Here is a 13721-nt window from a genome sequence, read left to right on the forward strand (position 1 = left end):
CTGAAAGTTCTGCTCTGAACATGAGCCTGTCCTTGGAGGTCTGTTCCCTGCTCTCTAGCCTTCTCCCCTCTGGCAGAATGGGAGCTCCTTGAAGACAGGGAGAGCTCAACGAGTATCTGCATTCCCAGCACTTGGCATGGGGCCTTACATACAGTAGGCACCTCTAAATGTGTGTTGAACCTGACCCTAATCTAACAGCACAGGACTATGAACTGGGAGTTGGAAAGACTGTCAAGGCCCAACCTCCAGCCTCCTTTGGCCTCAGGGTGAGCATCACAACTGGAATGTCCCCTCCCAAGGCATTCTCTGAAGGACGTGCTTGGCCATTGTCCATGGGACTTAGCTGTCTAAAGACTCCTTGATGGTCGGGGCAGAGCTGGTGAACAGAAGCTGGCACCGGCAAGCTCTGGGCCTGCTCTGAGGTCACGGCAGATACGAATCTCACCTTCTCCAGGAAGTTGTTACTGCTTCCCCTTCCCTCTGCTGCTTCTCCCCAATCCATCCTGATTTTTTCCTGTTTGTATCTAATTGTGGGCTTGTTGTCTCCTGTCAGACTGGCATCCCCTTGAGGGCAGGGTCTCTCTTTGGCCTTTCTTTGTGTCTCTAGCACTTGGCACAGTGCCTGGCACAAAGTAAGTACCTCATCTTTGTTAACTGACAACCCGCATTTGCTTGAGGAGAGACAAGCACTTCTCAGGGACCTACTATGTACCTAGTACAAAAGAAGCTGTCTCTGCCCTCACAGAGTCTACTAGAAGGGTCAGCCTGCAGGCAAGACATTGTGTTTGAGATCTAGAAAAATAGCAACGTGGGTAGCAGTAACAGAGGGGGCACCTACGGAGAGAGGAGGGAGAAGCTGGCACCTCCTGAGCTGTGGCATCTGGCCATACACTCACCCCCAGTGAGCCCTCAGGTCCTTCACTCACTTACCAGAGAGATTTTGCACCAATCGATATAAAACTGAGCTCGGAACTTTTTATCACACGTTATCACGGGTTCCATTTCTTGGCTGCAGCGCAGCTGGTTCTGTGCATTCTCCACCTCCCGTAAACATGAGGAAAAGGGGACATCAGCACCAACCATCACATAGACCCTGGAGAGAGAGAGGGAGACAGGCTGCGATGTTGGCTGGCCCTCAACGGAGCCTGGGGTGAGGGTCGGACAAGTCAGTCTCCAAAGCAGGCTTTCTCCTGAAATGAACAGCTGTCAACCTGGTCCACCCTCAGGGGAAGCGACCTTCCCTGAAGTCCTTCTAGGGCCTTACTGCCTCTTGGGGTGATGGGGGAGAAGGAGGATGGGGAGGAGGAGGAGGAGGAGGAGAGAGAGAGACACGGAGAGAGACACAGAGAGACTTAGACTGTGTATGTTTGTGTGTGTGTGTGTGTGTGTGTGTGTGTGTGTGTGTGTATGTGACACACAGACACAGAGAGACAGAGACACGGAGAGAGAACATAACTGAGCATGGATGAAGAGACTGCCAGGCACCCAAGAGGGGATAATGCCCACAACTTTACACTGAACTTGGCTCAAGTTTCTTAGCAATTGAAGCAAAGAGGAAAAGAGCCTGAACTCAACAATGTTCGTTTTGTGCACAAAAAGGCACCTAATCTAGACTACAGAGATCACCTTTTTTCCTGGAATTAAACCCTAACAGAAATGGACACTACCATCCTTGAAAGAGTGGACAGAGGACTTGAATGCCTTTGGGAGGTGGAGCAGAGGTGGGGCTCCAGGAAAGCTTATGCCTCCCCCACCCCCCTGGAGCACAGCAGAGGGTGCTCCCAGGTACCTGGAGCCATAGATTTCCTTCTGCCCCCACAGGTTCCTCCTCTGAGCCCAAGCTATCTCACCCTGCTCCTGCTACGATGTCAGCTCTTTGAAGGCAGACAGGGACCATGCCATTTCTCTCTTTCTCTCTCTGTGCTCAGCTTTTAGCACAGGGCCTGGCACTGCATAGATAGGAATCCCAAGCTCTGTGAGCACAACCTTTGAGTATAAGGAACCAGTCTGGCTTTGTTCAGAACAGCACACTGGCGTTGCCTTTTCTGAAGGAAGGGGAGTGCTAGGGATATTTCTTTTCAGTTGTAACAGTTTTTTGACAAGGAATCTCAAGCTATTCTTGTGGAAAAGATGGAGAGGGGTGGATGAAATAACAAGACCACTGCATGGGTCCGGAGTGCCTGGATGGCAGGATCCAAAGCACGCTTGTGACTGGTTTCAGGTCTCCCATGGAGGACCCTGGGGATAGGGCTGCTTCACAGCATCAGCAACAATCCAGATGCTCATTGAGTCTGCACGCTGAGCTAGGAGGGGCAGCAAACATGCTAGAGGAGAGAGGCAACATCAAAAAGGACCATGATCCTACGTGTTGCTAGCCTAAGAAGATGAAATGCAAAAGGGAGAAACACAAAGTTGTGAACTTGGGTCCAAAAACCCAATCCTCTTCACAAGTATAAGATAAGGAAGGCATGAGAGACAGCAGGTGTTCTAGAAGAAACACCATGGGGTCTCAGTGGAGGGCCAACTCAATGTGAGCCAGCAGTGGGAGGGAACAGCACTCAGAGGAGGGACGGTCCTGTTGTCCTCTGCTCTCATCAGACTTCATCTGGAGTCCTGGTTCCTTAAACACAGGGGAAGGGGAAGGGCCTCGGAGATGCAAATTTTAACTCAAGGACTGGATAAACTTCCTGCCAATGCACGCTTCCCCCAAAAGAGGATGGACAATTACTCCTGGGCACCCCTTGGTCCCTTCCTTCTGTGCCCAGCCTTCAGCTTAGCACCTGGCACACTGCCATCAGTCGCTCAATGGCTAGAGAACTGGATTTTGGATAATCTAACAATATGGGCACAGAACTCAGAAAGCTAACATGTCCAGGCACTAACATCTTCAGTGGTGGATGTTTGATGACATACGCTGGGAGTGCACGGCATGTATATTGTTATTTGAGGCAGTGGACATTAGACACAGAATAGATGCAGAACAGGCCAAGTGACCAAGAGCAAAGAACAGAGAGTTTCTGGCCTATGGCAATGTGGAAGGAGGGCTGCAATGGAGTGTCCCAGTGGTCTGTGCTGGTCCTTGTGCTCTTTAGCACTTTTATGAATGACTTAGACAAAGATATAGGTGGTGAGTTCATCACATACGTGCAGGATGAAATAGCTAACACACTGGATGGCTGATAAGGATTCAGGGAGATCCTAGATTATGATAGAGCCATAGACCATAGAGATCATGGCTAGAATACTAGGCCAGATCTTATCTGCTTCCAAGTGATGTCCCCCCCAGCCACCTTCCTAGCCAGGGAGTCTGGGCTGACAGGCTGGCTTGGCAGTTCTGATGGCTCTGAAGCCAAGACAAGAGGGACAGCTGTGGGTTCCACAGACACCATATTCTCTATCATTCCCTCCTCAGCCTGGAAAACTGCTAATATTTTTATATCCCAAAGAGGATTCTTTGACCTTACTAAAGAAAAGGATTTTGGAAAATATCCTTTATGTAGAATAGATTTGGTGAGAAGTCTGAAAATCAAAAGGGCCATTTTGAACACTAACCAGCACAGACTGAAGATGTGAGCTCTTTGCTTACCCCTCCTTCATGTCGTTGATCGGGAGGGGGACACGTCCTCCTCGGTCCAGGGCTGACGTGATGTTAATGGCGTTCAGACGTTCTGGCTGCCAGACATTCTTCACTGCCCCGAGAAAATCGCCAAGAACCTCACTCGCCAGCATTTCTTCCACGTTCATATTTTTTATGAAGAATTCTGCTTGATAGGGTAACGGGAAATCTAGTTTTTGATGAGAAAAATGCCTATGTTTGATTTGAGAATTTCCAGAAACCCAGTGAAAAAAACTGAGAGTGGTAGCATTGTTGCCATGGAAACAGGATCCCAGCTCAAACCGGCTTGGAGGCTTCCATGGAAAAAGACGCAGTTACTGGATATCAGTCCCTCTGCCCACGGAGAGGATAGGGATAGCATTACCCTAGTCCACCAAGACTGTTCTGAACCCTCTCACCATCACCGCCCCCCCCCCCAATTCTGTGCCATCTGCAAATGGACAAGTGGGACATCTCTGCCTTCATCCAAGGCATCCAATATAAAAATGCTAAAAAGCACAAGGCCACGCCCAGATTTCTGGGGTACATTGCTGGAAAACTCCTTCCAGGCTGTCATTGATCCTTTGGGTCCAGTCACTCAACTAGTGCTGAATACACTTCTATGTACTGCCACCTCACTCAGTTCTCATAATCCTAACATTCACATGAGATACGTTGTCAAGGAACAGCATTCCCGTCAGTAACCCTGGCACACCAGGACCAGCTAGAGTGTGGGGCCTGGAGTCAGGAAGATTCATCCTCCTGGGTTCAAATCTGGCCCCCGACACTTACTGACCATGGGACCCTGAGCACGTCACTTCATCCTGTTTGCCTCATTTTCCTCATCTGGAAAATGAGCTGAAGAAGGAAATAGCAAACCCCTCCAAATGTCTCTGCCAAGAAAACTCCAAATGGGGTCAGGGTTACAAAGAGTTGGATACAACTGAAATGGCTAAACAACCATCCCAGCAAAAATGGAAATGAGGTTGATCTGGCCTGTCCTCTTCTTGGTGAAGCCATGATGGCCCTCAGTAATGACTGCTTCCATGTCTAGATGTGCAGCAACCGTCCTTTTAATAATACATTTTAGGATTCTTCAGGGACGGAAGTCAACCTCCCTCGCTTGGGGTGGAAGGGATGACTCCTTCTGTATTCTCCAACTTTGGAGATCTGCCCCCATACCTGGCAGCTTTTGTAGACCCTACGATGAAGGTCACTTGGGTCATGAGGGGGGACCTTGTCCAGGGCAGCCAAGGACTCTTACTGTCACCTGACTGGTCTAGGGATCAAAGCCCTTTCCAATCTGAGGATCACTCACCTCATCAGAAAAAAGCAGAAGCAAAGTTGGACAGTAGCCCATGCTTCTGTTGATTTGTTCTCCTTCCCCCAATACCTCCAACAGCCCCCCACCTTAGTTTACCTCGTTGTTGCTGCCTAGCCTCAGCTCAACTGGAGTATTAGCTCACTTGCTTCCACTAATTAGAGAGGCATGCCACCCTGGTTAGAAGATTGGTTCTGGTTTGTCAATTGTCAGAAAATCAGGAGATTTGGGGTTCACTGACTCCAGAGCTGTTCCACCATGCCACCTCCACCCCACCCCAGAGCCTTGGAGTGCTGCCCCCACCATGCCACCTCCACCCCACCCCAGAGCCTTGGAGTGCTGCCCCCACCATGCCACCTCCACCCCACCCCAGAGCCTTGGAGTGCTGCCCCTCCATAGCCCCTCCAAGGACACAAAAGAGAGGGAAAATTTCAGCCACTGACTCAGAGCCATCTTGGGACCCAAAGAAATGATCTTTAAAACTGTTACCAGGCAGCCATCTCAGGCATAGAATTCTCCTCAGAAACAACTCAGAATTTTCATTCCTCTCCACAAATGGTCATAAAAATGGACTTTCCCAATGGTACCACTTGTTAGGACTTCCACCAAAAACATCTTTAGAGACATCCACGGTTTCCCCTTTGGGAATAATTTGTTTTTACACATTTGAAATATTTCACTCCTTGAGAAACAGGGGAGAAGAGGAATACAGAATATTGGTCATGTCTAGACACTCAACTGACTTCAGAAAAAGCCCTTAGCTCTGAGCCAAGCCACCATTTATTTGGAGTATATATCTGACCAGTGATGCCTATTAGGAACAGGTGCCTTGGCCGAATTCAACCTTTTAAAAGCAACAGCTAACCAAGGGTCTGCATCTCCTGAACATATCTGCCTCCTAAGAATGTCACAGGATGCCTCACAGCTTCCTCAGGGCTGTTTCCCTGATGGTTGCAGACTCACCAAACTCATTCCCTCCACAATCCCTCTGACTTGAACCACAATCAGCTGCTAAAATCTAAAATCAGGGGGGACCCTTTGGATTTGGGAAGGGTTCTTCTGAACTGAGCAGGGCTGTCTTTCCCTCCAAGGATCAGTCGATCAAAGTGCTATCTTGCTTCCAAGACATTTAACAAACACCCCCATGTTGTTTACGGCAACTGATTACCATCCACCCACAGATCTCAGCATTGTTTTTGATTTATTTGTGTTTGTTAGCTAATGTTACTCCATGCCCAGGAAATAGTGCTGGATTGGGGTTGGCTCTGTCCCTCACCACCTGTGTGACCCCAGGAAAGTCACCAAACCTCTCTGGGCTCTGTTTTCTCATCTGTAAAATGAGAACCCCTTCTGGCTTTAAATCAATAGACCCAGGACTGGTTCTGTGTGATTCTCAGACCCACGCTCTACCTGGGGTGAGTTGCCCTCTGACTAATCTCCATTTCCTTCTCTTCTAGTCTGGAAATCATTGTTAACACTGCCCAGATCCTGCTTTGTTCACTGAAAACCACTGAGTGACAAGGAGAAAACAGCAATCTGCCGAAAGAAGGGCTTGGGGGCCCACTCCACAGAGCTCCTGGCTCACTGTTGCCATGGCCACAGCCTCTCAGACAGTCATTCTGTCACAGAGGAAAAATACAATCAGGAAAATGGTGGCCAGATGAGAAGACAGGCTGGTCACGTGGCCACGGGACAGGGAGGAGGACAAGATGGCTGCCATTCCAGTAGGGTCATGAGGGGGGACCTTGTCCAGGGCAGCCAAGGACTCTTACTGTCACCTGACTGGTCTAGGGATCAAAGCCCTTTCCAATCTGAGGATCACTCACCTCATCAGAAAAAAGCAGAAGCAAAGTTGGACAGTAGCCCATGCTTCTGTTGATTTGTTCTCCTTCCCCCAATACCTCCAACAGCCCCCCACCTTAGTTTACCTCATTGTTGCTCCCTAGCCTCAGCTCAACTGGAGTATTAGCCCACTTGCTTCCACTAATTAGAGAGGCAGGTGGGGGGATCCCAGCAGGTGGGGGGGACTCCTGTGGGGACTACAAGGGAGTCAGGCTGCACTGTGTAGGGACCCTCTGAGGGGCAGGGGAAGACTGCAGGGGCATGAAAACATTCTTTCACCCTCTAAGACAATGGCTCTTGCCACAAATCTTAAAATTCACCTTCACAGCCGTTGGGATAAAAATTCAGCTGCTCCACGTGCTCAAGCCTTGTTCCAGGATGCAGGAGCTGTCAGGCAGCTGGCCACTTCACCTGCAGTCTCCCTATGTAATCAATCAGGCCCCCACTGCAGTATAAAACCAACCAATGGGAGGGCCTGCTGCATAATCTCAGGCAGAGATGCTGCCACTGGGGAATGCAGACCGCCTCTCATAGTGTCCCTCCATGAGGCTGGGAGCTTCCCTGGGGGCCGAGGCCTTAGCACAGTGCCTGGCATGTAGTCGGTGCTTGTTGACTGACTGACTATTTGGATCTGGAATCACTATAATCACCACAAACTCATAAGAATTCAAGGAAAGCCTATGGACTCAATCAGTCTGCTCCAAGAGGCAGCCCCAGTTCTTTGGTCAGCTCCCATCAGAAGGACACATCCAGGAAAGCGCCAGGGCCTGCTGTGAGCTGTGAGCTCTGTTCCTCCAGGCAGCTTTGCCCCCAAGGCAAAAAGGGCAACTCCATTAGGAACAAGGATCACACAGGGAGAGTGTGGACCCTGCCGAACAGCCCCAAAACAATTAGGGCTGCCCTCCACTCCTCACTTTGTGTCACAAATGTGCCTAACGAATCATGTCATTGTAGACAGTGTGAAGGTGGGCTTTAGCCCATCTCACATCAAAATGGCAGCACTGGAATTGAGCCAGCAGAGGGAGATGGCCACATCACACGGGGGTTCTGTTAATTACCTTTGGTCCCTCCTTTCATAAAGACCCTTATCCCTGTTCCAGAGATGGACATTATTTTGAACAATGGGAAAAATATTGAACAATAATATCTTTAACTATCTGAAGCCTCAGGAAAAAACAACTAGTCTGATGCCAAAGTAGGGATAAGAAAAGTTGACTCTCTAATTCCAATAATATACTCTTGTCCTTGATTTTCAGAAATCCACATTTTTCAAAAAGGTATCATGGTATACCTTGGGAAATCAGTTAGCTGCTTGAGTGCATGTACATTTAAAGAGATGGCTTTTTTGGCTATTTACCTATTGGCTAAGTATTGGGAAGCAAATAGTGACCTGAGGGAATGGTATTGGTGCCTTTGTTTATTTTGTCATATTTTAATTTCTGACTGATCTCCCGCCATCCTAGAGAAGGTCAACATTTGATATAGACATATATGTGGAAGCATCCACTCCATACTTCCCAGATCACCTCTCTCTGTGAGTGGAGAGCACCTTCCCCCAGAGCCTTGGCAGCCAGTTTGGATGATCACATTACTGAGGGCAGCTGGATCACTCACAGCTGCTCTTTGAGTGACATCGATGTTACTATGTGCAACATTCCCTGAGTTCTGCCCTTCATTATTTCATGCATCTTTCCATGTTTTTTCTAACATCAACCAGCTCATCCTTTTTGTATTCCATCACAATCATATACCACAACTTGTTCAGCCATTCCCCAAATGATGGGCTTCCCTGCCATTTTCAGTTCTTTGTCACCACAGCTGCTATAAATATTTTAGAATATATGGGTTCTTCTCCTTTTTCCCTGATTGCCTTGGGAAACACACCTTATAGTGGGATTGCTGGACCAAAGGGTAGAGGCAATTTTATAACACCTTGGGCATAATTCTAGACTGTTCTCCAAAATGACTGGATCAGTTCATAACTCCACCAATAGTGAATTCATGTCCCAATTTTTCCACATCCTTTCCAGCATCTTCATTTCCCCCTTCAATCATTTTAGCGGTTCCTCAAAGTGGTTTTAATTTGCACTTCTTTAATCAAGAATGATTGAGAACATATTTTCACGACTTTAGATAGCTTTGATTTCTTCCTTCTGACCATTTATCAACTGGGCAATGACTCAGTCATATATATGTATATATCTGTCATATATAAACTTGACTCATTTCTCTGTATATTTGAGATATGAGGTCTATATCCAAGAAACTGGTCATAAATTTTCTCCCCCAATTTTCTGCTTTCCTTCTAATCTTTATATACAATCTTTATTTATTTACAATCTTTAAAATTTAATAATATCAAATTATCCTTTTTATATCCCACAATGCCCTGTACCTCTTGTTTATTCATAAATTCCTCTCCTATCCAGAAATCTGATAGGTGATATGCTCCATATTCTTCTAGTATGTCTTTATGTCTAGGTCATGTATCCATTTTGACCTTATCTTGGTAAATGGTATCAGATATTAATTTATATTTAGTTTCTGCCAGACTGCTTTCCAGTTTTCCCAGCAATTTGTTGTTTGTTTTATTTTGTTTCGTTTTTTACCAAATAGTGAATTCGTGTCCCTATAGCTTAAATCTTTGTATTTATCAAATACCAGGTTAGTTATTTACTGCAGTGTCTACCCTGCTCCACTGACTCACTTTTCTTTTTCTTAGCCAGCATCAGATAGTTTTGATAACAGACACAGTTTAAGATCTGGTACCGCTAACCCACCTGCCTTTGTGGTTGTTTCTTTTTTCGTAAATTCCTTTGATAGTCTTGTCCTTTTTTCTTGTCTTATTTTTTCTAACTCAACAAAGTAGTTTTGGTAATATAACTAGGATGGTGCTGAATAAATAGATTAGGTTAGGTAGAATTGCCATTTTATCATTTTGGCTCCACCTCACCTCTGAATAATTAATATTTCTCCAGTTATTTACATCTGACTTTATTTGGATAAAAAGTGTTTTATAATTATGTTCATGTAGTTCCTGGGTTTGTCCTGGCAGGCAGATTCCCAAGTATTTTATATTGGCTATGGTTATTTTAAATGAACTATATCTCACTATCCCTTCCTGCGGGGCTTTGTTGGTGACATGCAGAAATGCTGATGATTTGTGTGGGCTTGTTTTCTGTCTTGCTACTTTGCTAAAATTATGGTTTCAACCAGCTTTTTGGTTGAATCTCCAGGATTTTCTCAGTATATCATCATATCATCTTCAAAAAGGAAGAGTTTTATTACCTCATGCCTATTCGGAGACCGTTTCTTTTTCTCCTTGTTAGGATTGCTAGCATTTCTAGCACCATGTTGAATTCTATTGATGATAATGGAGGTCCTTGTTTCACTCCTGATCTTACTGGGAAGGCTTCTACTGGGGTGGGGAACCTACAGTCTCGAGGCCACATGTGGCCTTCTAGGTCCTTGGGGGCGACCTTTTGACTGAGTCCAAGTTTTACAGAACAAATCCTTTTATGAAGGAGATTTATCCCCATTACAGAGATTGCTTGCTCATAGTTTTAGGTATATGCTTCTTATCAATTTAAGGAAAAATCCACTTATACCTATGCTTTCAATTTTTTTTTTAACAGAAATGAGTGTTGTATTTTGTCAAAAGTTTTTTCTGCATCTATTGATATAATTATATGATTTTATCACTTTTATTACTGATATAATCAATTATGTTCACAGTTTTCCTTATCGCTGCATTCCTGGCATAAATTCCACTTGGTCACAATGCGTAATCTTTGTGACACGTTGCCATAGTCTCCTTACGCGTACTTAAGATTTTTGCATCAATATTCATTAGTGAGATTGATCTGTAATTTCCCTTCTTTGTTTTTGCTCTTCCTGGTTTAGGTATCAGCATCAGATTTGTTTCATACGAGGAGTTTGGCAGAATTCCTTCTTTGTCTCTTATTATTCCAAATAATTTTTATTTAATATTAGAATTAACTGATTTTTAAATGTTTGGTAAAATTCACTTGTAAATCCATCTGGTCTTAATGCTTTTTTCCCTTAGGAAGCTTATTTATGGCCTGTTCAATTTCTTTTTCTAAAATAGGTTTATTTAGATATTCTATTTCCTCATCTGTTCACCTAGGCAGTTTAGACTTTTGTAAGGATTCTACTTGGAACTTAGATTGTTAAATTTTTTTGTCATGTAAATGGGCAAAATAACTTCTAATAATTGCTTGAATTTCATCTTCATTAGTAGTGTATTTACCTTCTTCATTTTTGATATTAGTCATTTGATTTTCTCTCTTTTTTAAAAATCATATTGATCAATGATTTATCTGTTGTTTTTTTCATAAGCAAGCTCCTAATTTTATGTATTAATTGAATGGTTTTCTTACGTTCAGTTTTACTAATCTCAATTTTAATGCTCATGATGTTCGATTTGGTGTTTAATTGAGAATTTTTAATTTGTTTGTTTTCTAGTTCTTTTAATTGCATACCTATTCATTGATCTGCTCTTTCTCTAATTCGTTGATATAAGCATTTAAATATATAAATTTTCCTCTGATTACCACTTTTGCTGCCTCCTATAAGTTTTGATATATTGTCTCATTACTATCATTCCCCTTAACAAAATTATTTATTATTTTTGTGATTTTTTTCTTTGACCCGCTTATTTTTTAACATTAGGTTATTTAGTTTCCAATTAATTTTTAATTTGTGTTTCCATGGTTCTTTATTAAATGTAATTTTTATTGCATTATGATCTGAAAAGGATGCATTTAATATTTCTTCTTTTCTCCATTTGACTATAAGGTTTTAATTCCCTAATATTTGGTCAATTTTTGTAAAGGTGCCGTGTATCACTGAGAATAAAGGTGTATTCCTTTGTATTCTCATTCAGTTCTCTCCAGATGTCTAACATATCTTGCTTCTCTAAGATTCTTTTCACCTTCCTGACGTCTTGCTTTTTTATTTTGCGGTTAGATGCATCTAGTTCTGAGAAAGGAGAGGTGAAGTCCCCTACTATTTTGGTTCTGTGATCTATTTCCATTTGCAATTCATTTACCTTTTCCTTTATAAATGTGGATGCTATAGCATCTGATGCATGTCTTTATTTAGTATTGATATGACTTCATTATCTAGGGTATCTTTTAATATAATGTAGTTTTCTGGCTCATCTCTTTTAATTAAGTCTATTTTAGCTTTAACTTTGTCTGGGAAATTATTGTTTTTTAAGTCAACAATTTCATATCAGGGTTCCATAGTAATTTGTTTACAACTCCAGGAAATACATTTTTAAAAGGACCATAGGACCTGTGGTCCCTGCCATTTACAGGGAGGCAAACTGAGGCTCAGACAGTGGGATTGACTTGTCCAGAATCACAAGGTAGTTGACAGTAAGTAGAATCGAAATGTTTGTGGGGTTTGTTTTGGGGGGAGGGTCTCCCGTCTTGATTCTAGGTTAGAGCCAGAGAAAACCCCATGGAGTCCCTCAGTTTACAGATCAGGAATAAAATGTTTCAGGAAACTTTCAGCAACATTTCTTTCTGCTGTTTAGCCCTGATTCTGATCTAAGTCCCATTCATCACATACACCGATACCCTCCCATGCCCCCAAACCACTGTTCTTTCAGTCATACCTTCTGCTGACATGATGTTGATGACCAGGTTGTGCCGCGCTGTCTCAAAGGTGCGCCGGTTATAAGCCGTTATCTAGAATGAAGAGAAAGGGCAAGCTGTGAAACAGTACAAAATCTGAAATGAAGACAGAACAATGATAACACCATCACTCACCCTCACACTGACAAACCGGGCCTTCTTTGGCCACAACTGAACCAATCTGGCTTGATAAGAATTAAGGCCATTCCTCAGCTTCTCCCACTCCCCTCCTCCACGCTTTAGGGTCTCTGCCTTCACCAGTGCTTTCTTCCTCCTGTCCATCAGCCTACCCAACTCACTGTCCCAGACTTGGACCCTTACAGAAACTCTCTGCCGTGTCTCCATCCGAATGCAGGTGAAACCTTAGCTCAGAGTGAGTATAAATAGCAATTGCTTCTGTTTGCAAAGAAACCTTGAGGGTCTTCCCCTCCCTTTTTGAGGGTCGGGTTTGTTTGGTTTTTAAGTAGGCAAACTAAACCATTTTTTGCCTCATTTCTTACTTAGCTTTAAATCACTGAATGAGTGCTACCTCAGGCAAACTGAGGCCTGGAATGACCTTCCTTAAAAAGGCCAAGCTCTCCCACTGCATCTGGGGTCATCTCCAGTCATCCTGATCTACATCGTGACACTGGACTCAGATGGTTCTGGAGGACAAAGTGAGGCATATGACTTTGCACAGCCCTGCCTCACTTAAATCTTATCCGCTTGCAAGTCGAGACATCATTGTCCTAACATCATTGGTCCTCTTTGAGAACGAAGGATAAACAACGAAATCTGGGCATCAGACATGTTTTGCCCACTTGGCCTTTTTGGTGGGGAGGGTCAGGCCAAACTTTTAAAAGTGACTGTAAATCATTTCTAGAAGGTTCTGCACTGTCCTAGAAATTGAGGCAAACAGCCCCATGTCGTGCACAAACAGGAACAACCGGACAATGTCTCAGCCTCCCCCAGGGAATCTCTCCTTGGCCTGGACTCTGCTCTGTATCTCCCCCATCCCAGTGGGAGCAGATAGCTCCCCATTTTATGCCTCATCTGATGCTGCTGATCAGAGGGCCATCATGCAAGGATATCTCTGCTACTGGGTCTTTCAATGAATCGAAGATTTCGGTGTAAGGCTGGGAGATGCCTCATTGGGAAAGAGCCTCAAAGATGGAATTTTGTTCCATTGAATCAAAGCCTTGAGTGCAGCCAACAGTGAGCCCGGCAGGACTTGATATTCTCTGTCTTTCGGTCAATTCCCAAACGGTAAAGATGTGGGCTGTTGGGAGCCTGCCCGCTCCCTGCTGCTGCACTCATCAAG

General features: G+C 44.5%; 1 protein-coding gene across 8 annotated transcripts in view; it reads right to left on the reverse strand.

Annotated features, from left to right (window-relative positions):
• SGCE (sarcoglycan epsilon) overlaps window positions 1-13721 on the reverse strand; it is a 55335-nt gene that overhangs the window by 13660 nt on the left and 27954 nt on the right. For all 8 annotated transcript variants that reach the window (XM_072650726.1, XM_072650729.1, XM_072650727.1 and 5 more), the window contains 3 exons: window positions 12403-12475; window positions 3587-3785; window positions 931-1093 (listed from right to left, as the gene is read on the reverse strand). In XM_072650726.1, coding sequence (XP_072506827.1) covers window positions 931-1093; window positions 3587-3785; window positions 12403-12475 — 435 coding nt within the window. The remainder of the gene's footprint in view (window positions 1-930; window positions 1094-3586; window positions 3786-12402; window positions 12476-13721) is intronic.

The sequence above is a fragment of the Notamacropus eugenii genome, chromosome 3 (genome assembly GCF_028372415.1).
Source record: "Notamacropus eugenii isolate mMacEug1 chromosome 3, mMacEug1.pri_v2, whole genome shotgun sequence".
Classification (NCBI taxonomy): Eukaryota; Metazoa; Chordata; class Mammalia; order Diprotodontia; family Macropodidae; genus Notamacropus; species Notamacropus eugenii.